General features: G+C 37.7%; 1 protein-coding gene across 1 annotated transcript in view; it reads right to left on the bottom strand.

The window, feature by feature from the left end:
- Positions 1–27309, bottom strand: part of Rbm27 (RNA binding motif protein 27) — a 62833-nt gene that overhangs the window by 20923 nt on the left and 14601 nt on the right. The window contains exons 3-10 of the mRNA XM_032885380.1: positions 25767–25891; positions 19374–19465; positions 18561–18754; positions 17579–17839; positions 16043–16336; positions 12133–12267; positions 3990–4154; positions 237–386 (exon numbers count right to left, since the gene is read on the bottom strand). Coding sequence (XP_032741271.1) covers positions 237–386; positions 3990–4154; positions 12133–12267; positions 16043–16336; positions 17579–17839; positions 18561–18754; positions 19374–19465; positions 25767–25891 — 1416 coding nt within the window. The remainder of the gene's footprint in view (positions 1–236; positions 387–3989; positions 4155–12132; positions 12268–16042; positions 16337–17578; positions 17840–18560; positions 18755–19373; positions 19466–25766; positions 25892–27309) is intronic.

Raw genomic sequence — 27309 nt, 5'->3', positions numbered from 1 at the left:
CAAAACAAAAAGCAAAAAACTGAAAATATTATTTTCTGTATCTATAATAAATATATTCTTTAACTATATCATTAAAATTTAGAAGCAAAGTCATTAAAAGACTTTGAGATGATTACCCAGTATGTTTTAAAAGTATAAGTAGTCTGATTTCCTCAAGAGAGCTCGGAAACACAAAAATATTAACTATAACATTAAATTACTATGTCACATTTATCATCAGAAAAGAGCATTCTCACCTCTTGGATTTGCATCCATATCTCCAGATGTGAGGCCAATCAGGTTGGGACGCTGTGTCTGTGCTCTTGAAAAGAACTGTCTGTACTGAGATCTACCAGAACTGGTGATACTAGGTGCTTCAGGATTATAACCATCTGGTTCATATGTATCTGAAAAACAAAACAAACAAACAAAAAAATCCCAACACTTAGAAAGTCAGTGAGTGCTCAAACTATTCCCTATAAATAAAGAGCAGTTCAAATCATGTGTTCTTCAAAAAACTTAATTCCATCAATGCATATACACTTCTTTGTGAGTTATGTCAAACATTCCTTTAGGAGTGAGGAAGCAAACAGTGCTACTGTCATGAACATAGAGCCATCCAATTCAAACAGACATTTACTTCTCAACCCACTCAGTCTTGTTTACCCTGTATATAAACCACATACTTCAATCTTCAATAACCATACATATTTTTATCACCGATTTTTGTTTACACGAACAAGTTTACTCAAAGATTGTTGAGTTGTGTCTTAGTAATTTCTAGGTATTTCTATAATCAATACATTAATTTTTTAAGCCAAAGAAAGATAGCTGGCTTGCTATCCAAAGCGTATTTCAAATAAGAGCTAGGTAAGTTAAAATTTCACATTTATAATTATTTTAAAACCACCCTATTACTTTTATCACATTTCTTATACTTTTTTCTAAAACAAAAAGTCATTTTTAAAATTCTAACCCTATGTAATTATTTTACTAGTGTAAAAACCGATTCTGAAATTACAGACTCAAATGGCACATATCTTCTCTCTAAATCAAATCATAGCAAGGTAGACTGAAGACATTGGCTTTCATAGTTACAATTCACATGTTTCTTTTTATTCTTAATGAAAAATGTGTTTAATGATTCATAAAACGTTCAAACTACAAGATTAGGTTCAAGTACATCTTTATTAAAGGTTATCACTTCTATGATTCAGAGTATAAGCTCACAAATGATCCACTTTCTGGAGAGAGATTTCAGTGGTTAAGAGGACACTGTTCTTGTAAAAGACCCAAGTTGTTTCTCAGCACTCTTGTCAATTGGTTCACAACCACTTGTAACTCCAGTTCCAAAGGATTCAATACCCTCCTCTGGATGGGATGGGCGCGTGTACTCAGATGCATAAACCCATATACAGACATACGCACACACACAATTAAAAATTAATAAAATAAGCCAGGTGTGGGGGTACATGCCTTTAAGATCAGCACTTGGGAGGTAGAGGCAAGTGAATCTTTATGAGTCTGAAGCCAGTCTGATCTACAAGGTTAGTCCCAGGCTAGCTAAAGCAATATACTGAGACTCTGTCTCAGATAAAATAAAATAAAGTAAATCTTCAAAACAAACAACCCCCTTAGGAACTTCCTAAATTCTCAAAGCATTTTTTTTCTCTGCCTCACCTTCTAAATAAGCTAAATAAGGAAGTCTTTGGTGCAGCTTATCATTCCCAACCTTCTTAGATTAAATCTTGCCCTGAACACTGTTATTTCCCAACTTCAGGTTCCATGAGCATATTCTCTCCCTGCAAACACAACAACTCTTTAAGTTTAGAACAATTAAATGCCACTGAGGGGCAACCAATTGAGACATCTAGTATCAGTACTAACACTGCTGGTCAAGCTTCCTTCTTGTCCACATTTCTTTCCTTTCACTTTTGAAAATAGCTTGTGGTGTACTACAGACAAGCATCAATAGATTGAAAATGATTTCCTACAATAAAATAATAAATTATTTTGAAAAATTAGTCACTAGGGTGATCTGTGCTCTCTCCTTAGAATGGCTAAGGAAAGTTAATAAATTACTATCACAATGATATTCCTATTACAAGACCTACGTTCACTCTCAAGGCTTATTATATTCAGCCTCAAAGCTTCCTGGTGGTAACCTAATAAAACCAAAATCTATTTCAGTATGCTATCTAAGCAGTAAGTTACTCTGCCAGAGTATTCTTTGGCTTATACTCAATCTCTTCAGTTCTTGCTCTACATCCTTCCTTATAACTTTTTGTCTTCCACATGCAGAAGACAGAGTCAATGCTCAGTGTTTTCCTCTATCTGTCAGTATCTTATTTCTGAGATAAAGTCTCTCATTGAATGTTCAGCTATAATGGCTGGTCAGTGAACCCCAGAAGTTCTCTCAACTAAATCTCTCATGCCAGAATGATAGGTGTGTACACCTATGCCCAGCTTTTTATAAAGGTGCTGGGGTTTCAAATTTAGTTCCTCACAATTTGAAGCAAGCATTATATTCAATGACCTATATACCCTTAATTTTTGTTTGTTTAAATCAACTCTTATTACTGAGAGAAACATGCTTTAATGAAGTATAACTTAAAAGGAAATCCTATCTACTTATTAGATTTAAGTATGTTAAATGTCTGAGCAATACATTTTGAAGATGATAGGTAAAATAGCAAATTCCATAGATTCCACAGTTATGCTGTCCTGGCTAGTTTTATATCAACTTGATTCAAGCTAAAGTTATCTGAAAAGAAACCTCAATTGAGAAAAATACCTCTATAAGAAGCAGCTATAAGAAATTTTCTTAATTAGTGATTGATAGGGGTTGGGGAGCCCATTATGGGTGGTACCATCCATGGGCAGATGATTCTATAAGGAAGAAGGCTGAGCAAGCCATCATGAGCAGCCAATAAGCAGTCCCCCTCCACGACCTCGTCATCATCTCCTGCTCCAGATCCTTGTCCTATTTGAGTTCCTGTCCTGATTTCCTTTAATGATAAACTGTAATGTGGAAGCATAAGCCAAATTAAACCCTCTCCTCCCTAAGATTCTTTGGTCATAGTGTTTCCTCACAGCAATAGTAACCCTGACTAAGATAGAGGCCCACTCAAAGAATTAACAAAATAAACCCTACCTCAACCTTTAAGCACATCAACAAAGTACGGTCACAGTTTTCAATTACTGCTTAGTGGTAGCAGAAACTTCCCACAGCTGAGGCTACAGAAAGGTTCGAAATCCACACAACCAAATGACCTTCTTCTATGACCTCTGGGAACACAGAACCCAAATAAATGTAGATTCTACAATAAGGTCAGGCATGGTGGCAAACACCTGAAAACCTAGCACTCAGATTCCAAGTTCAAGACTAACCTGGACAATGTTGTGACCCTTGTTTGTTTTTAAAGGGCCCTTTAGTTAGTTATGAACTGAAATCCAAAATACAAGCGAGACAAACATCTTTTAAAAAGAGACTATCAAAACACCAACAAAACATATCACAGATCTTCAAAACATATGTCAATAGGGTGAAATAATTTTCAACAACCCTACATTCATTATGAGCAATCTGTCCATACAACAGGGAGTAGAAGGGAAAAACGATGTTTATCCACCACCAACAAGAAACCAGATGTTTGGCTTTATTTCAAAGAAAAATTACCCTAGTTTTTCTTGAAATATACAAGTAATTAACTAGAAAATGCTCAAATAAGTACTATCTTCTATCTACCTGATTAGAAACTACATCAAGGAAGATGTGACTGTTACCAAGGCACTGAATGTAAACATACAGGACAACAGAGATGACAGACACACACAGAGGACCTAATCATCAACAACCACAAGGGACAAACCAAGAAACAGAGAAACAGAAAATAACTCTACCTAAGATCTTTATAGGAACTTTGAGTGCCAGGTCATCTGTCAGGTTGACCAGTTTAAGGTATAAAAGATCAGTGAGGAGGAGGATGGCCATCTGAAGCAAAGCTTACCTGGGACCAGAGGGGTGGGGCTGGAGACTGAGGTATGATACCCAATGGAGGATCCCATGAGGTTTCGAGGTGGCACCAAACGAGCTGCCAACAGAGGAGGCGGTGTCCCCAACTGAAGTCGCTCAGATGCAGCAGCACCATGTTCACGAGAATACATGGGCTGTCCTATAGAGGAAAGAATAGGAGGGCAGCTGGGAGTGAGAGTCAATGCTTCTCTGAGGCAATGGTGCACTTCCTGAGGACGTGAGCCAACAACAGAAAAATTACAACAAAAGGAACAGTAGTAGAGAGAGACATTATTGAAGATTCTAACTCAAGAAAGCCAGACATGCAACAAGTTAGGATGCATCAAGGTACAAAGAAATTAGCACTGCATTATCTGCCCTGTAGAATCCTTTCTCCTGTCTCTTCTATCTGTGTCTCTTTCTTGAGAGAGGGTTTTGTCCAAGCTTGCTTGCCTCAATGTCACTGTAGAGGTGAGGCTAACATTGAAATCCTGATTCTATTACCTCCATGGCTCAAGTTCTGAGATTGCAGGTATGCAATACCACACCTGGCTTTCTGCTTTTTTGAATCTTAAGTGAAGTAAATGTATGCTAATTTTATCTAAAGCTGAGCAATGAACCAACTGAGTTAGAGAAGAGGTACCCTGAGCTATTGTTCATATAGAATCTAGTAGTCAATGAGCTATACAGATTGTTATGCATGTATCCCTCTAATCACAAGTGAAATGTCAAGTCTGCACAAAATATACTCCTGTATCTAAAAGCAGGAAAAAACCAGTAAGAAATGCAAAACAAATTATCATACCCACAGCCTCACAAAGAATAAGAAATGTTTACTAGAAGAAAATTAAAAGGTGGTGGGAATTTGTTATCACCATAGAGAGGGCAATAACAAAGGAAAAAATTGAAGAAAAAATGCAAACAGACCAATACTGGATACAGGAAATGACTGTGGATATTAGAAGCCATGTTCTAAAATAGATTACATTTATGGACACAAACAACATGCACATGCACACACACACCACACACTTGAAAAGAGACAAAGTATCACAGACCAAAACCTTCCTTTGGTTTTTATTTATTACCATTCCCTAACAATGACATACAAAACATAAATTTATTATAAGGTTTAGTCAGTATTTTATGTAACAAGGCCAGACATTCACTACAACATAAGACCTAGTAAAGCTAGAAAGATTTTAGTATGTGACTAAATGCCTTTTAATTTCAAAATCCCTTTAGATTTTCAACATGAACTGATAAGGCAGGCCACAAAGTAATCACTTGGTTTCACAGTAGTAGAAGAAATAAGACTAAAATCTCTCATCTTCTTTGTCCACATGCATGAAGAAAAGGAGATGAAAAAGTTCACTGCAAAGCAGATGACACAACTACACATTTAACATCAATCCTTTCAAAATGTGTTTTAGAAGATTTAGTCAATCACTATATTGCAACGACAATTTAAAATAACCTCAAACATTAGAAAATAATAGTTGTCATGACCTACTACAGAGAATTTTCACTGAAGAAAAAACAAACAAACCAAGAAGCTTAATGCTCAAGAGAAAAACCAGAAGAAACATGCCATCTGTGTGATGGCTTTAAATATATGGTCCAGCACAAATCTGACTGGTTATGTAATCAGTAAGTAGACTACAGACTTAAGGACAAGCTTGTGCAATATCAGTTTTTAAAACCACAGACAGCATGTGATTCATTGGTTCAAACATTAAAAAGAGTGGCTAAAGCTGATGCATGCCTGGTGCCTGTAGACCAAAAGAGAGCACTGCACACTCCAGACCTGGACAGTTGTGAGCTGTTCTGTAGGTGCTCAAAGTGTATCATTGCTCTTAACCTCTGAGCCATCTCTCCAGCCCCCCAAATTTCCCAACACACTAAAAATATACATAAAGATCTTTACTTTATTTGAACAAACCAAGTTACGCTATTTGGAAATTACCAATTATATTATTTATAAAAGAAAACTTGAACAATCTTAAGGGTCCAATTTATCTGTCTCAAAGACAGTATTTAAAGTGGAAACTAAGGAAACTACATTAAAATCAACTAAGTAAAAGATATTAAAAAACTATGACTAGGGTTGGGGATTTAGCTCAGTTGTAGAGCGCTTGCCTAGCAAGCGCAAGGCCCTCGGTTCGGTCCCCAGCTCCGAAAAAAAGAACCAAAAAAAAAAAAAAAACCAAAACCTATGACTAAAATACTCTATTATACTTTCCAATGTTTTTTATGCGTATGTTTTATGTTTATGTATTCCTGTGAAGGTACATGTGTTCCTTCAAGGGAGGATTCATATGTACAAATGTGGGTGTGCGTGCCACTGTGTGTGTTGAGGTAGGGTCAGAGGACAATCTTGGGTGTCTTTGCTTTTTGCCTTGTTTCACAAGTTTCATGCTATATTTACCAGTTGGTCCTCAAGATCCCAGAGAATCTGCTTCTCTTCTCACTGTAGAAGCACTCAGATTCCCAACATGAGCTACCATGTCTGATTTTACCTGTTTTGGAAACCTGAACTCCATTTTTCACACTTGTACAGCAAGTTTGCTATCCATTCGAGACACCTCCCCACACGTCTCCAATTTTCAAATATTTTTTTACACATATGATTCCCACTCTAGGCTACTGTAATGATGATTCAATACCAGAACTTATTACATTTATTTCTGTGTGAGAGAGAGAAAGAGAGTGTGTGTGTGTGTGTGTGTGTGTGTGTGCATGCGCGCGCGCGCGCAAGCGCGCACATGCAAGCACGTGTGTGTACACATGCAAATGTAGGGAATCCAGAGGACAACTTATATTGGCTTTCTCTTTCCCCCTTGAGAATCATACTTAGGTCACCAGGTTTAGAGGCAAGCACTTTACCTTTACCCACCAAGCCATCGGACCAGGCCCCGCAATTGTGTTTTAAATGCTAAGATGGCTAGCAGATCCTATACTCTAGGGCTTTAATTTTTTTCTATAAACTGTGAATGTGCTATATGTACATGCTCATGTGTGCATATGCATATGAAGACAAAAAGCTGACATCAACATCCTCCTATATTGCTTTTCTTTCTACTTTTTAATTCTTCATTGTAAAAATTGAGACAGGGCCTCATGTATGTCTGGCTGGCCTCAAATGTACTATGTAAATGAGGATGGCCCTGAATTACTGATTCTCCTGCCTTCCCTTCAGAGTACAGAAAAGACAGGTATATGCTACACCTCTGGATTTAAGTGACACTGAGCACTGAACCCAGGGCTTCATGCATAGTAGACAAGCATTCTACCAACTGAACTACATTATTTTTGAGGCAGGGACTTTCACTGAACCTATAAGGAGCTCCAGGAATACAAATGTCTGCTTCCCTGCAGCACTAGAGCTACAGCACTCGCTACTACACCTGACCTTTACTTGTTACTGTGGATCTAAACCCAGATCCTCATGCTTGCAATGTAAGCACTTTACTAAGCCATCTTCCCTGCTCCTCTCTATATATTTTAGAATCAAATTGTATGCTTTTAACTATGGAAGAAAATCCACAAAGCTGTCTGAATGACATAATTGTGTCCAGTATTAATATTCTATTTGCCAACAAATTAATTCTCTTTGTAAACACTGACACAGCATCTAAGATTATAAAATAGTAAAACATAAGTACCAATGAGAAATTAACACTTTTTATTGATCTGAAAGTAAAAATGGTAATTATTAAAAGCGCTGTTTTTATTCTAAGACTCTATCTATCTATCTATCTATCTATCTATCTATCTATCTATCTGGCTTAATTTTAAAGATTTATTTATTTTATATATATGAGTACACTGTAGCTGTCTTCAGACACACCAGAAGAGGGCATCAGATCACATTACAGATGGTTGTGAGCCACCATGTGGTTGCTGGGAATTGAACTCAGGACCTCTGCAAGAGCAGTCTGTGCTCTTAACCACTGAGCCATCTCTCCAGCCCTTAAAAATGTATCTTTAAAATTAAAAAAGATACTAGATATTTTCCTATGTAGTCCTTTGTTCTGAAAAAGTAAGAAGCTGAGAATTATACTTGTTCCCTAATATTCTTAGGTCTGTTACAAATCTCTCTAGAAAACATTACACTCTTTCTTTTAAAGATATGAGAGAAAGGCCACCAGTGATCAGTTAACTTACACATCTTAGCTCCATAGCATCTAACCGCAACGCCTGGCACATGATTAACACTTGAACAAATATTTTCTGAATTAATGAATATTGAGCTAAGTCACTGAGATTACTGGCAACTGTCAAATTTTTTAAAATCAACACCAGCCAGGTATGGTAGTACAGACCTTTAATTCCAGCAGGCAGGAGGCAGGGGCAGGTGGGATCTCTGTTAGTTCGAGGCTAGTGTAGTTTACAACAGTGAATGCCAGAATAGCCAGGCATATGCAGAAAATCTGTCTCAAAACTTAATAATAATAAAAATAATAATAATAATAAATTAGCACTAAGCAGAGTATTTATAGAGTATGTCACAATATTTAATTTGGTATTAAAAAAAGTGGATAACTGCCAGTTTCTTTAAAAAAGGAGAATTTTTACTATGACAACACTAAATGTAACAATATAAAAATATGCCATTTCGCTTTATACTGCAATAAATCCCAGTTTATATATTTATAAGTACAAAAGACATTTTAAACTGTTGACGCACAGAAATAGTGAGTTAACTGCCCTGTGGTCACTACTAACAAGGGTAACAGGAACCTTCATATACTGAGTTTATTATAGTATCTTCATTTTTTTTATATATTTGATATTTCTCATAAGTAAAAACAATGACAGCAACAATAAAACAAACTGCTCTATGAGAAGACACTAATCAGAAGACCATGAGACAGCAGAAAATGTCAGATTTCTGATTTATATTCATAAAAGGCAAAAAAAAATCAAATAGACCTATATTTAAATATATTATATCATTATGTAACAAATGCTTACAGGACATGAATGTTTCTCAAGTTCTTAGATTTGAACCTTGACCCAGTAAAGAAAGCATTCATGTAGCTGTAAAGAAAAAAATGCCTTTTCTTGAGTCACACATCAAGAGCATGTTAGACACTGTGCATGTTAGAAACAATGAAAAAGAGATTAGCAAAGAAGACCTAAATCATAAGAGCAAGAGTCAGAAACCTAAGAGAAGAGTCTCTGATGATTCAGAAGGAAACAGTACCTCACCACTGAAGAGTTTGCATGACAAAAGTCTGAAGAATATTGACTTAACACTAAGTGCTATACCTTGGCAGAGGTGCTTAAACAAACATAATGGTGTCAAATGACCCAAATGAGCCGTGAATCAAACATGAGTAAGAGGAGAGGTTCTGGTGGAAAAATAGTGAAGGAGAAATGTCAAAGGAAATGGGTTTTTGATGAACTGGGTTTTTTAAAAAGAAAAAGCAAGGTTGGAGCTTGCCTTGTGTGCTAGGTAGGGCCTGGTGTTCAAGTACACATAGATCATTAAGGGGGGAGGGAGGTGTGTGTCAGTCACATGATGATGTCCACATGAGTAATTGGCTCTTGTACCCATCAACAAAGACAAGGGTAGAAGGCATTAATTTAAGAATTTTAAGAATAGACTTTATTAGGCTAGAGAGATGGCTCAATGGTTAAGAGCACAAACTGCTCTTCTGAAGGTCCTGGTTCAATTCCCAGCAACCACATGGTGGCTCACAACCATCTGTAATGTGATCTGATGCCCTCTTCTGGTGTATCTGAGGACATAGTGTATACTCATATACTAAATAAATAAATCTTTTTTAAAAAAGCAAAAGAAGGGGTTGGGGATTTGGCTCAGTGGTAGAGCGCTTGCCTAGGAGGCGCAAGACCCTGGGTTCGGTCCCCAGCTCCAAAAAAAAGAAAATAGCAAAAGAAGAAAAAATAGAATAGGCTTTATTTTCGGAGGTTGAAATCTGACAAGAAAATAGTAACTACATAGAATATAACTAATCCTTTCAGGTTAGCAGATGACAAAGACATATTAGATGCCTTACACAAATATAAATTCATTTTCTCTTCAGAAGAATCATAATGAAGTAACATTACTCTCACTCAGAAAAAGAAACCAAGGTACATACAGAAGTTAAGTCACTTGGCCTGGATATATGAGAGAGAGAGAGAGAGAGAGAGAGAGAGAGAGAGAGAGAGAGAGAGAGAGAGAGAGAGAGAGAGACAGACAGAGAGAGAGAGACAGAGAGAGAAGAGAAGAGAAGAGAAGAGAGAGGTGAAGAATCAGGATCTTAAACAGGTCCAACTACTTCACTTGGCTGCCTCTTTGTGACATGAAAGAGATAAGGAAATGTTTCAGAGGTAAAGCAAATTTATAAGCACAGATACATAAGAAATGAACATACCATCATTTCTGTAGACAAAGAATTCAATATCTAACACTGTTGATTGTTTTGGTTTTTTGAGACAGTAGCTTAAGTTGCCCAAGGCAGCCTCATATTTGCTATGTGGCTGAGACTGTCCCAAGTACTGGGATTTACAGGAGTATGCCGTCATTACTGGCTTAATTGACCTGTGAAAAATATTTCTGAAAAATAATTTATATATATATATATAATGTGTGTGTATGTATATATATGTATATATATGTATACACATACACACATAAATATCAAATATCCCAAGCTAGATAATGGTTACATATGCCTTTAATCCCAGCACTCGGGTACCACAGAAAAAAAGATCTCTGAGTTTGAGGACAGCCTGGTCTACAGAGCAAGTTCCAGGACAGTCAGGACCATACAGAGAAACCCTATGTCCAAAAAAAAAAAAAAAAAAAAGTAAAACCACTAGACACTTGATATATAAATCAAAAAAGTTATAAATCAAAAGAACCACTTTAAAATTAAACATGTTAAAAATGTGTTAAAACTTACTATAATTTATGTTTTCTATCTTCACTTGAACACACAGTTAACCATTCGACATATTTTACCTGACTCTTGTACACGTGTTAGAAATCAGACCATCTGTGTTAAGAGGTCCCTTTAGCAGCAGCTCAATGCTGTGACTGCAGCAGTCACTAAGAATGACCATGTGCTGTCATTCTACAGTAACAGAGGACTCATTGCTTCTCTCCACTCCAGCACACTTTTGTTTTAAAACACAGCCATATAACATGGCTCCTCTGTAGTCTGAATACAATTGTACAGTTATACATTCCATAAGAACAAGCGTTTTTGGTGTACTCACATACAGTGCCACATTGCATGTCTGAAGATCAGATGACAACTTGCAAAGAGTCATTTCTCTCCTTCCACCATGTGAGACCCAGAGATCAAACTCAAGTTCTGAGCTTTGGTGGCAACTGTCTTTACCTACCATCTTGACAACCCATCAAAACCACCTTTGGGGGGCTAGAGAGATGGCTCAGTGGTTAAGAACCCTGACTGCTCTTCCAGAGGTCCTGAGTTCAATTCCCAGCAACCACATGGTGGCTCACAAACATCTGTAAAGAGATCCGATGCCCTCTTCTGGTGTATCTGAAGACAGCTACAGTGTACAGTGTACTTATATATAATAAATGAATAAATCTTTAAAAAAAAAAAAGAACACTGACTGCTCTTCCAGAGGTCCTGAGTTCAATTCCCAGCAACCACATGATGGCTCATAAACATCTGTAATGAGATCTGATGCCCTCTTTGGGTGTGTCTGAGGATAGCTACAGTGTACTTATATATAATAATAAATAAGTAAATTTTAAAAAACAAAACCACCTTTTGGAATGGTCTGTCTATTAATTCCTAGATTGCCTTGGACATCACATTGAGACCAGGCAGAAATGACACTATAGATCCTGCAGCCCAAAATGCAAAACTCTAGCCTTAGACCAGAATTACACAACTGGACTGGAAGCTACTCTCACACATCCTGGAATTGTACACCAACCAGGCTGAACTGCCATCCTATGCAGACTACATCCCTGGGAGCTAAAAGACTCTTCATCAAAACATAGGAAAACACACCCTGTGTCCCGTCTCACAATCGCAGGTGGCACTCCACTTACTGTGTAGCCCATCTGCCCTGTGTATGAAAAACTGATTTTTTTAATTAAAAAAAAAAAAAGCTAAGAATTTGTTGAAGTGACGTTTACTTACTTTCTGATACTGTATAAAGGAGGTTCTGGGGTAAAGGAGGAGGTAGTCTTGCTCCCACTGGTGCAAGATTGTGCACTGCACTTGTTCCAGGCTGGTCACGGCTGTTTATTAAGCTTGACTGTGAAATGGGAGGTCCTACAGAATAAAAAAAAAAAAACAAAAAAAAACAAAAAAAACAAAAACCATCAAGTACAGGATTAATTCCTGGTAAGAACATGATACTAATACTAATGTATTCAGACTTAGCAATCTTGATGACACTCCTAATTCTCCAACAGGCAAAGTTCACCACAAGGAAAAGTAAGACTGAGTGCCTTTGCAGGCAGACATGAGAACAGAGGGAGGGACTTGAAGATCGGTAGCTGGCATAAGCATTAAGTAAGTAATGAACAAGCTGCAACTGTGAATCATGGCAAGTATCAAAGACAGTGAGGTCAAGCCATGGTGGTTCTGCCATTAGCCCCAGCACTCCAGTAGTAGGGACAGGGAAATCTCTGTGAGTTCAAGGCCAGTGTGATCTACATAGAAGTTCTAGGCCAGGCAGGGTTAAAGAGAGAGATTCTGTCACCAAAAAATAAAAAACAAACAATAACAGCAAAATGGTGGAGGGCTGTGCTTTAGATGTAGTAATTCAGTTGGTGAGGCGCTTGCCTAGCAGCCACAAAAACTTGATTTGGATCCCATCTCCAGCACATGTCTGTAAGTGCAGTCCTTGGAAAGCAGAGAGTTCAAGACCCCTTGTCTCTAAATAAATAAATAGGGGACTAAGGGCAGCAAGGATGTTATTCAGGAGTAGTGTTTGCCTGACATTTGCAAGACCCTGAGTTCAACTGTCAGTACTCCACTAACAAATTAAACTTAAAATAGATAAATCAAAGAGAAAAGCTGAAGTAGCATATACTGAAGAAGTGATATGTTAAGAAGAAAATCTCTTAAGCTTCCATTATGTTATTGTTTCCTATCACGTTTTAAGACTTATAAAATCAACTTACATGTAAGCATGGAAGCTTACATGTAAGCAAAAAATTGTGCCTGGTGGAGTAGAGGTAGAAGAGGGCATCAGATTCACTGGAACTACCATGTGGGTACAGGGAACTGAACCCAGGTCCTAAGGAAGAGCAACAATTGCTCTTAACTGCTAAACTATCCCTTAACCCCCATCTATCAATATTTAATATTCACAGTTGTTAAGTTAGGAGGGGCTGGAGGTATTGCTCAATGGTAAAGTGTTTTTCCAGAATACTAGTTAGTTTTTGTCAACATTATACTAACTAATCACTTGGGAAGAGGGCACCTTAATTGAGGAATTACCTCAGTCAAGATCGGTCTGTAGGCAGAAATTTTCTTGATTGTTAACTGAATAGAAGGCCCTAGCCCACTTTGGGTAGGTTGTCCTGGGCTATGTAAGCAATGTTGCTATATAAGTCAGTAAGGAGCATTCATTTTTCTCTGCTTCCGTTCCTGCCTTGTCTTCCCTCAGTTATGAACTGACCGTAAGCTCTAACCTGAAACAAACTCTTTTTCTGTTCTCCCAAAATTTCAGTTTCAGTCATTGTTTTATCACAGCAACAAAAAGAAAACTAGGACACAAAGCAATACAGAGCCCTGTAAGGTACAACCAACCACCACCACCACTCCTAAAAGCAAAGCTGAAAAAAACCTGTTTTCATTAACACCTGTTTTTTAAACCCTTATCTGTTATTACCCACCTTTTAAATTTTTAGTGTGTGTGTGTGTGTGTGTGTGTGTGTGTGTGTGTGTGTGTGTGCGAGCTCACATGCTACACAGAATGCATGTGGAGGTCAGAGGACAGGCTGTGGGAGCTGCTTCTCTTCTTCTGCCATGTGGCTCAAAAGGCCCACACTTAGGTCATCAGGCTGGATGGCAAGCCTCTTGGTCTGCTGAGCCAGTATTTCATGTCTCATTTTATGATTGGTGTTTTTATTATTATAACTTGAAGGGAAGTTAGCCATAGTGTGCATATGATGGTCAGAAGATAAACCTATGTAGTCAGTTCTTTCCTACTTCTATGTATTTTTAAGGACAGAACTCAGCTCTCCAGGCTTATATAGTAAGCACCTTGACCTGCTACCATCTTGCCAGCCCTTTTGTTACCAACTTTAATGGGAAAGCTTAGTAGGGGTACACAGATAGGAATGTGCTTAATTATATTCACTTAGAACTGCTTTATATAGTTTAGTTTTGGCAATGGGGAGGGAAATCAGGCCCTCACACATGGTCAAAAACTCTACAATACTAAGCTATACCACAGCCCCAAAAGAAATTGCTTTAAGAAAAATAGTGCTGAGGATATAGTTCATTGGTTGACAATTTGCCCAGAATGACCTGGGTTCAATCCCCAAAACTGGGAGAAGAATAAGAACCAGATGATGCAGGCCTATAATCACAGCTACATAGAAGGTTACAGACATCAAGAGAATCTCAAATTCAAAGCCTGCCTAGACTACAAAGCTAGTTCAAAGCCAGTGTAGATGGCTTAGTGAGATCCTTAGGCAAAACCAATCACAAGGGGCTGAGGGGAAACCTGAGTGAAGAGTGCTGGCCTAGGCATGAATGAAGCCTAAGCTCTATCACTAGAACCAGGAACAAAGAAACACTACTTCAGTTAAATGGCAATCACTTTTAAAATAATCATTTATTATTCTTTAATAATGCAATGTCTAGTCCCCAGCTCCAGAAAAAAAGAAAAAAAAATAATGCAATGTCTGTACATAGGTATTTTCTTACACCTTTGCATACATGTACATGTGAATATTCTGTAAGTTTTTTCAATTGAATTTTAAAAATTTTGTCTTATCCTTGTTCTTGCTATACTCATCACCTTACCTCAACCGTCTGCTCAGCCTCCAGAGTGTTGAATAACAAGAGTGTGTCACCACACCCAGCTAGCAACCATTATACTTCTTAAATAGACTTTTTACTCTGAGTGTGTGTGTGTGTGTGTGTGTGTGTGTGTGTGTGTGTGTGTGTGTGTGTGAGGTATAAAGGTACGTACACCCGTGCATGTGTGCAGAGGTCGGGGAAGGATGTCAACTGTCTCACTCTATTCCTTGCCACCTTATTCCCTCTAGACTCTCACTGAACCTACATCTAGACTGGCAGGCAACAACCCCAGCAATCCTCCTGTCTCTACCCTATCCCTCAGTGGTGGGATTACAGGTACAGAGTCACGTCTAACTTTTAATTTCAACACTTGGAACCTGAACTTAAGAGTCTCATGCTTAGACAGAAAGCACTCTTACTGACTACGCCATCTTCCCAGGCCCTTAAACAGCCATTTTAAAACATTTATTGCTCTTGATTTGGCTAGATACAATAATGAAATACTTTTTTAAAAAACACAAATAAAAAGTCTTTTTCAGTAAAGAAATCCACAAAGAAATACACACTGTTAAAATAGCATGGCATTTAGAATTTACTCCCACAAAAACAAATCAACCCAAAAAACTATGAAGAGAGAGTAAAATCAAGTTGGCTTACTAGAATCACTGAGGCCAATTAAAACAAATACTACCCAAGATATTCATCCTTATGTATGTCTGAAAGATTCTATAACAAAAATTTCAAGTGTTATTTCAATATTCTTGACGACATTTTCTTGAAATACTAAGAAAATCCATAAAACTCCCAGCATGTTTCTTCTCTATCATCTTAAAATACTAACAGCTAACAAGGTTTTATCTCCAGGTCAACACAAGTCAGGCTACTACAAGCAAAGGGCACAATGCAGGTACTATAAAGAATGGTAAACAGTAAGAACATCTTAATTATGGGAGTATATTTTAAATTCCATTACTGTTTTTCAAGCATTTTAACAGTTAGCAAAAGGGATGAGGTTCTTCTAAATACAACTCATCAGCAAAACAAGATTCAACCAACACATACTTACTTGGTATGGGAAGCACAACAGAAGGTGGAGGCTGACCATGTCCTTGAGGAACAGGAAGTCTCATACTATGGCCAGGGCCTGGGCCTGGGCCGGGACCAGGGCCAGGGCCAGGACCAGGGCCTGGGCCTGGGCCTGGCATTGGAGGCATTAACATTCCGGGAGGTGGTGGAGGAGGAAGCCCAGGAGGAGGGGGTGGGAAAGGAATCATACTTGGCAGAGCAACTTCATCAACAACTAGAGGATCATTTCCATGATCAAACTGACAAAGGTCACCAAGTACACAAAATCCTCTTTCTGTAAGAATTAAAATTAAAAAAACAAAAACAAAAACCTTATTACGATCTACTTAGAGTTCAAAGAATAAAACAAATTCCAGAAAACTCAACATCCTAATTTACATTGTAGGTTTTTTTTGTAAGAAATCGAAATCTCCTTAGTATTCTCCTATTAATGACCATATAACCTTGAAGTAGAGGCAAGCATTTTCTAAACTCTCTCTGAGAATAGGATATATTGAAATTTTAAAACAGTAGGGTCAAATAGGATAGATACTAAGTAGCCACTATAAGACTAACCAAGTTGCTAAATTTTTATAATAAGAATCAGGTGTGGTGGTGACTCCTGTAATCCTAGCACTCTCGAGACTGAGGCAGGAGGATTGCAAGTTTGAGGTCAGCCTGAGTTACATGCACTTTTGAGCCAAGTCTGGGCTGCACAGTAAGACTATCATAAAAAAAGGAAAGTGGTTTTTTTATATAATAATAATAAAAATTAGATATTTTATCAAATAACCATTTACTAAAGGTTTGAAAGGAAGGAACAAAAACCTTCAGGTAGATAATTTCATTTCAGTGATCCATTTCATAATATTATTTTAAAGCAACCATTCTTGTTATATACAGTTTTAATTTAAAAAACCTCAAGTAGATAGGAAAAATGACTTATAGTGTTCCACAATAAAATAATTGAAGTTGACAATTGTTCTAAATTATGATAGATATTTTATACCTAGATATAAGATCTATGATATAAGTTATCTAGATAAGAGCTCATGAACATTCCCAACTCTAAAAAATAAGTTTAAGGTTATAAACATGCAAGTTACCCTGATGTGATTACCACACATGATATACATGTACTGAAATGTTACTATATGCTATAAGCATGTAAAGTGTCCATCAATTTAAACAATATTTTAACATTAAATTTCCACTAGGCACCGTATACAAGGCTATTTGTTGTAGCACTGCTTATAACTGAAAATGTTGGGAAGGACCTATTTATGATAAATAGCTTATTTTCATACTTATAGAATACTAGGTAAAAGCCTTAAAAAAAAATTGAGGAAGTTCTTTATGTGTCAGTATGTAGTTATTTTCAGGAAACTCTAATTGAAAAGACACTACACAGTATATGAAAAAACACTAGTATTCATATAAAAAGCAAGTTGAGCTGCTGGGATACGCCCAGGCAGTGTCTGCAACACTTGCTTTCCTAGCTGGGAAGAGCATTTACAAAAGAGAAGGCAATCTTTACCATCATAATCTCTGCAGCGTCTCTTTGGTGGTGGGTTTCGACCAAAAGAATTGGAAGAGCTATGATTGTTATAGTAATTAGACCAGCTCTCGGTTGTGTTCTCAGAGTGGTGCGCAGGTGCAATCACAGTGACAGTGCTGGGAATAGACTGTGCCCCAGAGGAGTACTGCTCAGAAGAGCTGGGAGGTGGAGCAGACACAGGCACATAAGAGCTCTCCAGGTCATTTCTTTCACTCTTAAACTTTGATCTTTCCCTGTGCTCTGTTTTAGAGACAAAAAGAAACAAGAGATGAAAAGGTCACGTTTATGTGCTTAAGCCACATTTACCTAAGAACAGCAAGGCTAAGAACATTAGCCTAAGCTTCCCGAGAGATCCACAGCTTGAACACACTCACTAGTAATATATTCTAAAGGCAGAAACGTCACCACTGCACATTTATCTCAATCAACTTGTGAAAACAATGTTTTACAGCAGCAACATCAGGAACATCCACAGGAGAAGGGTCAGCTTCTCCACTGGGATTTTAGGATTTTTTTTTTTTTGTCTTTTACATTTTATAAACATTGGGCAACCTTATTATAGCAAGTCAATTACCTTCAGAGAAAACAAAACAAAAAGCAAAAGAAAGTAAACTTTTTACTTAAGTGATGTTGTCACTGATTAGAAGACATTTGTATCAATTTTAAAAATTATTTATTTAAGGCTGGAGAGATGGCTTGGAGCATTGGCTGCTCTTCCAAAGCACCCATATGGCAGCTTACGACTGCCTGTAACTCCTGTTCCAGGGGATCTGACATCCTCACACAGACAGGCATGCAGGCAAATCAACAATGTACATAAAATAATGTTATAATTTAGAAATAACCTTGAAGCCCTTCACTCCAGGGGTGCACAAGATTAGCACTGTCTCCATAAGAAGATCAATATCCAGCCATCTCTCCAACTTGTCAAACAAGCCTTCTGGGGCTGATGCCTACTCACCAACGTTCCTACTTGGATCCCGGTCTTTGCTGCGGCCCCTGCTCCGGCTTCTACTCCGACTCAAGCCTCGGCTCTTACTCCTGCTCTTGCTCCTGCCCCTTCTCCAGTCATACTTCTCCCGGTACAGCTCGTTCCGCTCATAGTACCGCTCATAGTCTCTCCACTTGCCATCTTCTCTTTTCTTCTCACGTGTCCTATAATACACAGATATAAAAGCCATATGTAGACTCTAGAAATGAGATCTGTGCACAAGTCCAGAGAATAAAATACTCTCTTTACGTCACCACAATTCATACTGTCTATTTTCGAATGTCTCAAGACTACCACTAATTCTTCTAACCATTATTAAAAGAGAGAAGGGTTTTCCCACTTCAAGTACACAGGGTAGGGAGAAATGAAAAAGAAGAGGTGAACCCAAAGTATGAGAGAAAGAAGATTAGAAGGAGAAAGTGGGGGAAAGCTCACAACAAGTCTTCCTAAATAAAGCCCACTTGCTGAACACACACCAAACTGTATCCTTTGGCAAGTGCTAATGTGGACAATTGTAATATCGCACACCCCTAAACAAATGGAACATTGCATTACAATTCTCTGAGGAGACTGCTCCCACCCCTGTGCTCTTGGGGAAAGCAAATAATGACTGTTTATAAAAGACACAGGAGCTAAGACAATAGCAAGACAGAATAGGAAGAAGGTAACATTCTCACCTCAGTGCTTTAGAGAGGGTTTAAGGACAGAGATCATGAATACTAACTAACTCTGCATACTTAAAAGTAGCTTTCAGTAACTTACTACTCAGAGACAAATACAAACCTTCGCTCACTAGATTCTGAACGACTCTTCTGGGGACTAGGATATTTCTTCTTTCTAACATCTCGTTCTTCTTCTGCTGGCTCTTGAAATACCTGTAAGATTTGTTAAAAATAAGAGCAGTTCCTCTCTAAGTTACAAACTTAGCCATCTGCTAAATCTTTCTAAGATCCTGCAAGAGAGGATGTAAATAAGTATATGAATACTGTGGTCTAAGCCAAGTGTGACCCCACATACTTGTAATTCCGACACCTAGCATACCTGAGACCCTGTCTTAAAACTAAAAAACCCCAACAGTTTCTCAAAAAAAAAAAAAAAAAAAAAAGATAAACACTCAAGTTAAATTGTTTATTCACAGACTGTTATAAGCATAGTCAACATGCTGTTTCCAAAAGTCAGAACAGGAAAAGTAAAAAGCAGGCTCACATTTGTTCAAAGCAAGGCATGTTACTGGCTGTGGTTGTCCAGTCCTATGATTAACACAGAAGGATTGTAATGTTTGAGGTCAGCGGGCCTATACCAAGGCCCTGTCTTTAAAAACAAAGTTAGGTATAGCAGTGAGCACCTGCCATATCCACATCTGACAGGATGAGGTAGGAGACTGCAGTAAGGTTAAGGCTGGCCTCGGAACTTAGTGAGTTTTGGAGCCCCAGAGCTATACAGCAACACTATGTCTAAAATCAAAATATTATAATATGTATTTTTTAAAAACAAGCATGCCAAGTTTGATGTTACTTAAAGCAGATAATTCTAGTATAAGAAGAGAATAAGGACATCAATCTCAAAACTGTGACAGGAAAACTAACAAGCATTGGATACCATACAGTAAAGCAGTTTATAGCTTCATTTCAAAAATATAGGCAAGCTGGAAATGATGGTACACACCATTAATCTCAGCACTGGAGAGACAGAGGCAAGTATGAGTTCCAGGCTAGCCTGATCTACATATCAACCTCTAGAACAGCCAGGGGTACACAGAGACACTGTCTCAAAGTAAAAAAGAATACATAAAAATTAAAAATTTAAAAATAAAAATAAATTAATCAAGTTTGGGCTGAGTATGGTGGTGCGAGCATTTAATCCAGCATTTGAGAGGAAGAGCCAGACAAACAAAGCTCTGTGAATTTGACCCAAGATCCTGTCTCAAAGAAACAAAAAATAAATTAGTTTTGGCCAGGTGTGTTAATATGCAAAAGCAATTCTAGCAAGTATTTGGAAACGAAGGATCATAAATTCAAGGCAACCTTGAATATTTTGAGACGACTCCTAAAAAAAAAAAATGTTGGAGAGTTCAGAGCCTAGGACATAAAAATGAATCAAATCTGTAAGAACTAAACAAATTTCCAAATAATGGAGAAGCTCGTTCATTATCAAAATCAGGAAATGAATGAATGGACCAGAAGGTAATAATTTAATAAAATGCACACAGCATAATAATGGCTGCCACAATATGGCAGGCACAAGGCATCACCAAGACTACAGATTCATCCAACTAGATTCAAAAGTCTGTTTCTTCTAGCAATTTTCAAGGAACACAACTGATTTGTTACTCCACTGGGAAACAATAAGCTGAATCTCGATAATAAAAACACCACAGAAGAAATAGGGTTTCTTTACAAAATAGTCTTAGAAAAGTTTTGGTAAGAAGAAACAAATGCCATGTGCATCATAGATTATAGCACGCATCTTCTGTTGTTTTTCAGCACCACGATGAGCTGATCAATGGTCCAAATTCTCTTGCCTGTTTCCCTTGTGGCCAATAATCTAATTATAAAAACAACTGACAGTACAATGCAGCTGAGGATCAAAAAGCCAAGATGGCTAAGTCCTGAGATTTGTTTCAGAACCACTCACTGTGCAGACCAGGAACTAAACCATTATATTTATGTGGGGCTATGTGTAAACTACCATTTATACCAATAACCACAACTAACTCAAACATAAAATTAGGACCAAGAAATGCCAGACAGATGTCAGTCAGGAGAGCTCTAGGGCTAGGTTCATATTATCCAGTTTTTGGTTTTCAAATTAGGACTTATTAAAAACATACTACAAATGAAACCTTGCAGTGATTTTTTTAAACTGTTCTTTTAAAACAAGATAATAGAATTTTCAAAAATTTTAAATGTTTTTGTATAAGCTCCTGCATACACGAATGTGCCCTACATTAAGTAAATGATATCAGGGGAAGCTGGAAGACTATAGGACCCCCTAGAGATGGAGTTGCAGGTGTTTGCATGCCCTGACCTGGGTGTTGGGAAGTTCATGAAAAACAGCAAGTGCTCGATCCACTGTGCCATCATCTCCAGCCCCAGAATTACTTTTGTTAATATTCAAATCAATTATCATTTAAACAGATTCTTATACATTAGTGGATAACGTACAATGACTACAGAAAAAAGTTATTTGCTATGACCTATTCCAAAGATCATAAATTACACCCTATATATACACCGGAGAAAAATTTCTGTACACATGCAAGGAAATTTTCCATTTCTGCTACTTAAAAAGACATACCAAGAAGCTCACTAGCCTACTTTTAAAAACTTTTTGAGCCAGGCTCAAAACCCTTGAATCCTACCTAGCTTTTGGGAAATGGAAACAGAAGGATCAGATGTTCAAGGCCACTTTTGGCTGCATGAGACCCTGCCTCAAAAAGTATAAGTTGGGGGCTAGAGCAATGGCTCAGGTTAAAAGCACCAGTTGCTCTTTCAAAGGACTTGGGTTTAGCTTCCAGTACACACATGGCAAGTCAAACTGCCTGTAACTCCAGTCCCAGGAAATCCAACGCCCTCCTCTGGCTTCTGAGGGCATTACATCTATATGGTGTAAAGACATATATGTAGGAAAAACACCCATACACATAAAATAAAAACAAAGTTAAAAAAATAACTGCAGGGGTTGGGGATTTAGCTCAGTAGTAGAGCGCTTGCCTAGCAAGTGCAAGGCCCTGGGTTCGGTCCCCAGCTCCGGAAAAAAAAAAAGAAAAAAAAAACTGCATATATAAAAAGAAATTATACAGCACTATAGAAGAACAAAGTAAGTGATTATAGTCTCAGCTGATCTTTATTTAATACAGCCACGGTTTGTTAGATCAGTTTAATTATAAAGCATTTAAGTCAATAAGAGTGCTACAGAGATGGCTCCATGGTTAAAAGTACTGGTTGCTCTTCCAAAGGACCTGAGTTTGATTCCCAGCACCCACATAATGGCTAATAACTACAGTTAAACCTAATTTCTTGGGATCCAATGCTCTCTTGTGGAACTACAGACACACAGTACACAGACATAAATACAGACAAAATACCCATATGCAAAATAAAAATAAATCTCAAAGAATTTTTAAAGTGAAACAGGTAGGATAAATAAACAACACACAAATCTCAGAAAGAATTACATACAAAAAGGAACTGAACAGACTATAAGGGGCCCACCTGGGTAAACTAATAAATAGACAGTATATGGTATGAAAGTAAAATATATTGAAACTAGTAATGGTGCTATAATTATCTTAACGTGTGAGTGTGTGTGTGTGTGTGTGTGTGTGTGTGTGTGTGTGTACACATGTGTGTGTGCGCATGTGTATATGTGTGCAGGTGGGTGTGAGTGCAAATGTAGAGGCCAGAGGTCCATGTCTGGTATCTTCCTCTATGAATTATAGCCTTATTCTTTGAGACAGGTTTTTTCTAAACCTGAAGCTCACTGGTAATACCAGACTGGTACCCAGCAAGCCCCAGGCACCTTCCCAGTACAAAGCATGAGGTCTGGGCTAGGGTTTTGTATGAGGGGTCTGTGGGAGCAAGAAGGGGGTGTGCGGGGGGGGGGGGCTGTTAAACTCTAGTCTCTCCAGCTTTTTCCTGAGACAGGGTTTTGTGTATCCCACGTTTCACAAATCCCATGTTATCACCCCTAGATTCACTACATATCCAAGGATGACTGTGAATTTGATTCCTCTGCCTCTGACATGTAAATGATTGGATTACAGGTGTGTGTACCACCACATCTGATTTTATACAGTACAGTGATCAAACCCAAGGCTTTGTACATGTTTGGCCAGTATTCTACAAACTGAACCAAATCTCCAGCTCCCCAAAGAATATTCTTATTCTTAGAAAATGCAAAGAGATGAGGGCCATTATATATGTGACCAATGACTCAAAAAACATTATGATATGGACATATAATTAAAGTAAATGGAGCAAATCCTCAATAACACAGCTAAGCAGGCATCATGTGAGTGCTGTGGATGCTACCTGGATTAACTCTGATGTAAATTACAATTATTTCTAAGTAAAAGATTTAAAAGTCACTTTGCTATAGAATAAATTCCAGATTTATTTATTTTATCTGAGTACAGTGTCGCTCTCCTGAGACCCATCAGCAAGAGGGCATCAGATCCCATTACAGATGGTTGTGAGCCACCATGTTGGTTGCTGGGAATTGAACTCAGGACCTCTGAAAGAACAGTCATTGTGCTCTTAACCCCTGAGCCATCTCTCCAGTCCTGATCTTAAAGATCTTAAAAATATATATAAAGTAAATTTTAAAAGTTAGAAAATGAGGGGTTAGAGAGATAGTTCAGTAGTTAAAAGCACTTGCTGCTCTTTCCAAAGGACCCAGTTCTCAGAACTCGTTATGGCAATCGCAAATGTCTGTAACTCTAGTTCCAGGGGACCTGTTTAGTTAGGGGTATTATTGCTATAATAAAACACCATGACCAAAAGTAACTTGGGGAGAAAAACGTTTATTTGGCTTATGTTTCACCATCACAGCATATAATCCAAGGAAGTGAGAGCAGGAATTCAAACAGGGCAGGACAGATGCAGAGACTATGGAGAGGTGCTGCTTACTGGCTTGTAAATTGTAGCTTGCTCAGCCTGCTTTCTTATAGAACCCAGGACTACCATCTCAGGGGTAGCAGTACCCACAATAGGCTGGTCCTCCCCTGAATTAATCACTAATTAAGAAAATACCCTATAGGGTTGCCTACAGCAGGATCTAATGGAGGAGGCATTTTTCAATTAAAGTTCCCATCTTTCCAGTGATCCTAGCCTGTGTCAGGTTGACCAGATAGAACAGGATCCAACACCCTCTTCTAGTTTTCTAGTCACCATGCGTGTACTTGGCACAGACATACATTCAGCTAGATACTCATATACAAAAAAATAAACACGCTCTTCTTAGATTTATTTATTTCATATGCATAAATGTTTTACTTTCATGTATGTCTGTAGCATATGCACCATGAACTGGATTTACAGATGGTTGTAAACTGTCATGTTAGTGTTGAGAATCAAACCAAGTCCTGCACAAGAACAAGTGCTCTTAACCACTAAGATAACTCTACGGCTAACAAAATAAAAATGATTCTTTTTTTAAAAAAGTTGGAAAATATTTCTGTTCCTGGTACTGAACTAAAGACTATATATATATATATATATATATATTTGTACATTTAAAAATGTCTTTTCTACATTCTTATTAAATATTACCTGATTTATATATATAATAAATTATAAATGAAGGCTGTAATATTTTTATATTGGTTCAAACAAGCAATTAGGTTGGTATCTTTTTCTTAGGATTTTTTTTTTTTAATTACTTTGTGGGTGTGGGTATGTGTACATGACTGCAGATGCCCTCAGAGACCAAAGGCATTGCATCCTCTGGGGCTGGAGTTAAACATGGTTATGGCCACTAGAAGTAGGTGCTGGTTACCAAACTCAAGTTCTCTGTAAGAGTACCCTAAACCTCTTAACTATTGAGCCATCTTTCCAGCCCCTTAGCTTGGTATCTCTAATCATTTTTTAATACCTTAACAATATTTCTGTTTATATTTCCAATGTTGACAGTGTGGTTAAAAGGCTTTTGCCCATCTATGTGACATTATGTTTTCATCCAAGTCCCTGTATGTACCCAAACTTTGGAAAAACTCAGAAATCACTGGATTTCTGAGGGCTGAAGAATGGCTCCACAGTTAATAGTGCTTGTATTTAATCAAAGGACTAGAGTTCAGATGCTGGCACCCATGTAAGTGGGGCATCCTACTCACAACTCTGACCCAGGTCTGAAAACAAAGAAATAGGATCACTAGGGCTTCCTGGCTTCTAGCCTACCTAAGAAAATGCATCTCCAGGTGGAGAGACCCTGTCTAAAAAGGAAAAAAAATGTCTTCCAGGGGTGGACATGATGGCACACCCTACCTTTATCCCTAGCATGGGAAGCAGAGGCAGATGGATCTCTATAAACTCAAGAGAACATGACCTACATAGCAAGTTCACTACATAGGACTACATAGAAAGACCCTGTCTCAACAAAACAAGACAAACAACCCCACAAAAATAATTTCGACTTGCAATTAAGAATCTTGGTGGCAGAATCTAAGAAGTATATTACCTCTTCTTTAATTTCTTCTTTTTCTTGGACTAGTGGCTTTGGCTCAGGTTTAACTGGTTCCAATGGTGGAAGGTAGTTTTTAGTATAAAGACTTTCAAATAGTTTGTCCACAAAACCTGAAGTCTCTGAAGAGAAAAAAAATTTAAATGTTATACAAACAAAACTAGAAAGTTTAAATATTGTTGCCATCACTTTAAAATACAGGAAATCTTTAACACTGCAGTCAGACTTTAAAACCAAGACTTACCTTAAAGGAAGAAAAATCCACTTCGAGGGGTTTTGTTTCTTTTTAAATTCTTCAGACATAATTGTATGTGTACAAATGATATAAATATAACATTTTGTTGCTTAAGAATAAAAGATTAGAAACAAAGTCCTATAAGATAAGAAAGAGACTAACAAAATAAATTATCAAATAGATTATAAAACTTCTCATGACCTACTAAGAATATCAGATGTGAAATATAAAAACTAATATTTTGTGTTTATCTGTTCAAAGAAACTGAGATGACAAACTGTGTACTATAGGTGGGAAAGAGGCATGTGTAGAAGAGGAAGAGGTAATCTCATGGTATAATCCTACAGTTGGATAGAATGCACTGCCCACTCAAAGACTGAATTAGAGATGTTTAAATGGGTTGATATCAGTATCTGTGTTTTACTCAACTCCGTGTTTTGGCCCTATTTGAAACTTCCTCAGACAAACAGAAAAAGAGAAACAGGTAATCTTGCTGAAAACATAAATATGAAATCTTCCTAGATTTCCTTTATTTAAGTAACCTTCACTGGTCCTGCCGCACAGGGTACGGCTCAGCGGCAGACGGTTCAATCCCCACCATAGGGAGACTGGGTACTGCAAAGGCATCACAAGGGCACTGCTCGTGGTGCAGTTGTTAACACATTTCTAAAATGCCAACTACTTTTACCACAGAAAAAAAAGCATCTTCATACGCATTCTTTTATGCTACTATTTTATAAGCAAACTTTTTTTCAAAATGGTAAAACTGTTAGCTGAAGTGGAACATGGTGGTTTACACCTGTAATACTGTATTCAGGAGGCTTGGCTGGAGGGTCACCCGCCTAGACTACTTAGTAGTTCCAATAGCCTGTGCTAGAATGACGCCCATCCCCATAAGGATAGACGGATTGATAGATGAATAGGTAGATAAATAAATGAATGAATGGATAACACAACCCAGTAGCTAGAGAGACAGCCCATCAGTTAAGAGAACTTGACTGTTGTTCTTACAGAGGATCCAAGTTCAGTTCCAGATCCTATAGCAGATCATACCATCTATAACTTATTTTCAAAGAATCTGGCACCCTCTGGTGGCCCTCACAGGCACCAAGCATGTAAACAGTACATTGACATACATGTAGGAAGAACACTTATACAGATAAAGTAAAAATAATGTATAAAAAAATTAAAATTGGGGATATAAGTGAGTGTTTGCCTAGTACGCAGAAAACCCTGTGTTTAATCAACAGTAAACCAAGTTTAGTGGTTTATGCCTGTAATTCCAGTACTTCAGAGGTAGAGGCA

Source organism: Rattus rattus, chromosome 15, assembly GCF_011064425.1.
Source record: "Rattus rattus isolate New Zealand chromosome 15, Rrattus_CSIRO_v1, whole genome shotgun sequence".
NCBI lineage: Eukaryota > Metazoa > Chordata > Mammalia > Rodentia > Muridae > Rattus > Rattus rattus.
This window is presented reverse-complemented; position numbering and strand designations above follow the sequence as displayed.